Source organism: Phalaenopsis equestris, unplaced genomic scaffold, assembly GCF_001263595.1.
Source record: "Phalaenopsis equestris unplaced genomic scaffold, ASM126359v1 Scaffold001058, whole genome shotgun sequence".
NCBI classification, from domain to species: Eukaryota; Viridiplantae; Streptophyta; class Magnoliopsida; order Asparagales; family Orchidaceae; genus Phalaenopsis; species Phalaenopsis equestris.
The window spans coordinates 110,692-114,997 of record NW_018165497.1 but is presented as its reverse complement, the minus strand read 5'-3'; the positions used below and the strand labels follow the sequence as shown (position 1 = coordinate 114,997).

At 33.8% G+C, this 4,306-nt stretch overlaps 1 protein-coding gene across 1 annotated transcript in view; it reads right to left on the bottom strand.

Annotated features, from left to right (window-relative positions):
• LOC110032924 (uncharacterized protein C683.02c) overlaps positions 1-4,306 on the bottom strand; it is a 25,748-nt gene that overhangs the window by 8,204 nt on the left and 13,238 nt on the right. The window contains exon 3 of the mRNA XM_020736718.1: positions 2,184-2,275. Coding sequence (XP_020592377.1) covers positions 2,184-2,275 — 92 coding nt within the window. The remainder of the gene's footprint in view (positions 1-2,183; positions 2,276-4,306) is intronic.

Here is a 4,306-nt window from a genome sequence, read left to right as displayed (position 1 = left end):
CGGCGACCGACAACTTCTTACGGGCGACCCCCAAATATTTAAAAACTTTTTCCCCTTTTAAGCGCCGACAATTACCACAATCATGTAGCCTTCATTAGTATACTATATTTCATTTCCCCGATTGAAACATAACCATTGCCTTCATGATTGCATTATTTCTCATTATAGAAGCCTTTGCTACTGCACTACCATAAATATTTTCATTATTACACTCATCTTCATTGCATTGTCGTAAACATTTGCTATTATTACAACGTTCATCATTGTATTTCTGCAAAATAATCGCAATGCTTAAGCCTTCATTGCTATATTGCTATTTATTTTAATGGCATTATCATGATAGGTAATGACTTAAAAGGAATGAATAATTTAAGGAAAAGATTTATTGACTAGGCTAGTAGTTAAGATATAAAAACAACTCAATCCAAAATTAAATTAAAATCCCAAATTATTAAATTAATCAAGTAAAGCTTAAAAGTCAACAGTTAGCCTACACAAACAAAATATATAATTTGCATGCAAGTCATTGGATAAAATAAAACAAAACAAAAAAAAAATTCCTGCAAGAAAATTGCATACAAATACCTTAATCCTTTGAACTGGAGGATACTATAACAAACTACAGAAGCTATGACTCAAACGTAAATCGCATGTTGCAAACCAAAAAAAAGATAAAGCTAGAACCAAAATTGCATCGCATCGCCAAACAAAATCCCTGAAGATAAGCCAAAAATCATAGCCCAAAAAAGAAAAAGAATACATATTCAATCACCCAAAAGAGACACCCAACCTACTACGCCTAACATCAATTTAAGACCAGCAGCCGCCTTAGCTTTCCAAAAGAAGAATATCCAGTAAGACAGTTAACTAAAATTGAACCTAAATTAAAATGAAGTTATATCATATGAATCAACATACTATTACTATGAAATTAAAAGAAAAAAATTCCTCTTAAGATCACAATCATTGTCATGTTCTTATTATAAAATAATAAATAAAATAAAACAAAACTAGTGGTAAACAAATATGTTATGCTCCGATCATTATTATCCTATATTGGTGGATGAGGTCTTAAGAAAATCAAAATGAGACATATTTTCCAGAAAAAATACTTTGTTGCTAAAACGTAATATTCAAAGAAAAAAAATCATCTCTCGCCATCATCCGACTTCTTGAACTTGCATGTCAGTTACTACTTTCCAATCTTCTCCCCCTTCATCCTCATGCATCTTCTTCCTCCTCTCCCAAATTCCTCCTCTCTCACCTCCTCTTTTTATTCTTCCAGCATCACATGATTAACTCAATCTCTCCCTATCACTTCATTTACTAAATAAATTAAAGTGATCCAACTCCATCTTATCATCTAAAAGGATCCACACCACCCATAGCCGTGCCATACGACTCAACTCATCTGCCTCCACCATCATATTTCACTCTGAAGAAAGTCTCTACAAAACTGCTTTTTCTCATATATTACCCTTTCCACCTCCCCACAAACCCCTCAATCGACTCCTCACACTTCCTCCCCTACCAAAGATTGTCAGCACTTATAACTCCCTACAATTCAAAAGATGGAAGTTCCTGCAAATGAAGTAAGCTCGAAGTTGAGGCGAAGCTAAAATCAAGCTCAAGATCACTCCTTTTCTTTATTCTCAAACACCCACCAAATGGTTTAACTTGAGCTCAATAAACCTTTGCTCAACTCCTGCCTTACAAGTCCACTACAAATATCCACATCCAGCTCCTCCAAAATTTCAAGATTCTTTCAGTATTCCATTAACATTAAAATATTACATAAAGACACAAAAATTCGACACAGCTTTGCTTTGCATCAAAATTAATTGTAGTGATTCAAAAAGTGAATTTCATCAAGGCATTACACCATTCAGAATTGAATATTTCTTACTCAATCTAGCATATAGAAGAAATTTAAAAATTATAATAGTGAAGAGAAAGACACCAAAAAAATGAAGACTATATATAACTCAATCATTGAAATAATAGAGCCCAATAGATAACTTAAGTAGAATTAAGAGTATAACAATGCCATTTTCTACAGCATAAAATAAAAATGTTAATATGCTGAAAATAGCTAGTTATCATACATTTTCAATTACTTGCAGCAAGCTAATATGGCATAAAAATCTCAAGCTCATAAAGTCTCTGCTACCAAAATTGCATACCTTCGGATAGATTCCATGAGTATTCTTAGGACAATATTTGCTCAGGTGTCCACGCTCATTACAGACAAAGCAATTTGCAAACTTTGTACCTCCTGCATGCATGAAGGAAAAAGAGATATTTCTGTGGATATGTTTAGCAAAGAGCTTATTACCTAACCACCCTCAATCAACCTCAAAAATTTCATAAACAATACCCAAGAGCTAAGAGATAAAAGTTCTAAACATGTATATATAAAAGTCCACGTCACAGTTTTACTAGTTCACTAATTAAGGAATCGAGCAAAAAAAAAATGTAAAAAATACATAAGTTAGTGCATAACTTTGAAAAATAGAAGAATAAAACTGAAACGTACAGAACATGAATTCATAAGAAAACCAACCCACTATACATTGTTAATCTTCCAAAATCCACATGTAGCCATCTCAACATTTCTGCTTATCAATGCAAATTAGCATAAATTATTATGCCCGAATTACGATTACATCAATTTACCTTTCAAGTTATAACTTGGATAAAGAAAATAGTTTGCAAGAATCCCGTTTAGCTTGGTTTTACATCAAAAATTGAGAAATAACTCACAATTTTAGTAGTTTTCTCTGCACAGCAAAGATTAATGTCCACTGTCCATATTTTACGATATATTGACTAAGAGAAAAACGCCAAAATGGTCCTCTGGCTCTTTATAGAGGTTCATTTTAATCCCATAAACTATAAAAATGCCAACTTAGTCCCCAATCTCTTTTAATGAGGACTAAAATAGTCCTCCATGTGGACTATTTAAGCACATTAAGGATTAATTTGACACATTTGTGGACTCTAGGACGAAAATGACCATATGTAATTAATGAGGGGACTAATTTGGCACTTTATTCTATTGCTTGAGGTAAATTATAGTCATTTGAAAACATTTTTTATTCATAAGATGGAATTATTACAGTCAATGAAGTATAAATTGAAAAACTGCAACAATTGTGAACCCTTATATTGGAGAAACCAAGGTCCTTCCTTGACAGGAAAAGTGACAGCACAGTTAGTTCAAATGTATAAAAAAACAGAAGTTCGGCTGTTATCCTCAAGAATGGGTGAAGGCCAGAAGTGAAGAGGATTGGTTTGTCAAAACTAAACATTCTTCATAAATAAATTCACACAAAAGAATCCCAAACATCTCTGGAGATGTAATGCAAACACCTCATAAGTAAAATAAGTGCTGGACACAAACAATAAAATGTGAAGCATCTTGATGTAGGGTATAAATAATTTAGCATTAAACGATACCCTATTCTATATATATTGAGCGTCTATAAGTGTGAAAAGTGGTAAAGAAAGTGCTGCAAATTTGATTTAATTAGTCAAAATTATGATGTGGTACAGCGGCTGGGCTTCCTTTGGCTGTTGAACTTTTTAATTACATGACTTCAGTTTTGGGAGATGGATCTTGTCTTAATTCTTTGATTTGTATTTCATCTTGGAATTAGGTGGTGGATTTTGGCTTTTACACTTTAGAGTTGGATAGTCGTTGTTGGCCTTATCATTGTAAAATTATATTTTTGACGTTCAAAATTTAAATTGTTTTATGCAATTCATGTGGTTAGGTGTTCTCAAGTTGAGGGTTTTTTTGCCATTGTTGCGCAATTTTAAAGCCTTCAGGCAGACGCTGTATGTGATGGGTTTCCCAAGCTATTTTAATGTTTGACTTCAATTTTGAGGAGAAATATTTAGGAGTTTCATCCTGTCAATTTTATTAGTTAGGGCTGACATTCGTGTGAAACAATCACACAAATAGTCTGGAAGATATGAGAATTTAAGTCGTGACAAACGACAACCTTGGAATCCTAAAACGAGTTAGGGCTTATATTGTATAGCAGGGCTATGCAAAGGTCTAAAGATAAGGTGAGGATTTACGTTGCATAAGCAAACAACCTCGAAGTCCTATGGCTTTGTTGTTTAAGTCTAAGTAACGAAGATTGGTTTAGCTGGGGAAGACAGGTTTTGCTGTTGAAGATGGCCGTGCTGCCCACCATGCTAGCTCCAAGCTCCTTACCGCGACAAGTTCGAGTTATCTAGTGTGTTAAGTTATAATGTCAAATCAGGTGGCCCTATGGTTAGGATCCTACGGGTCCCT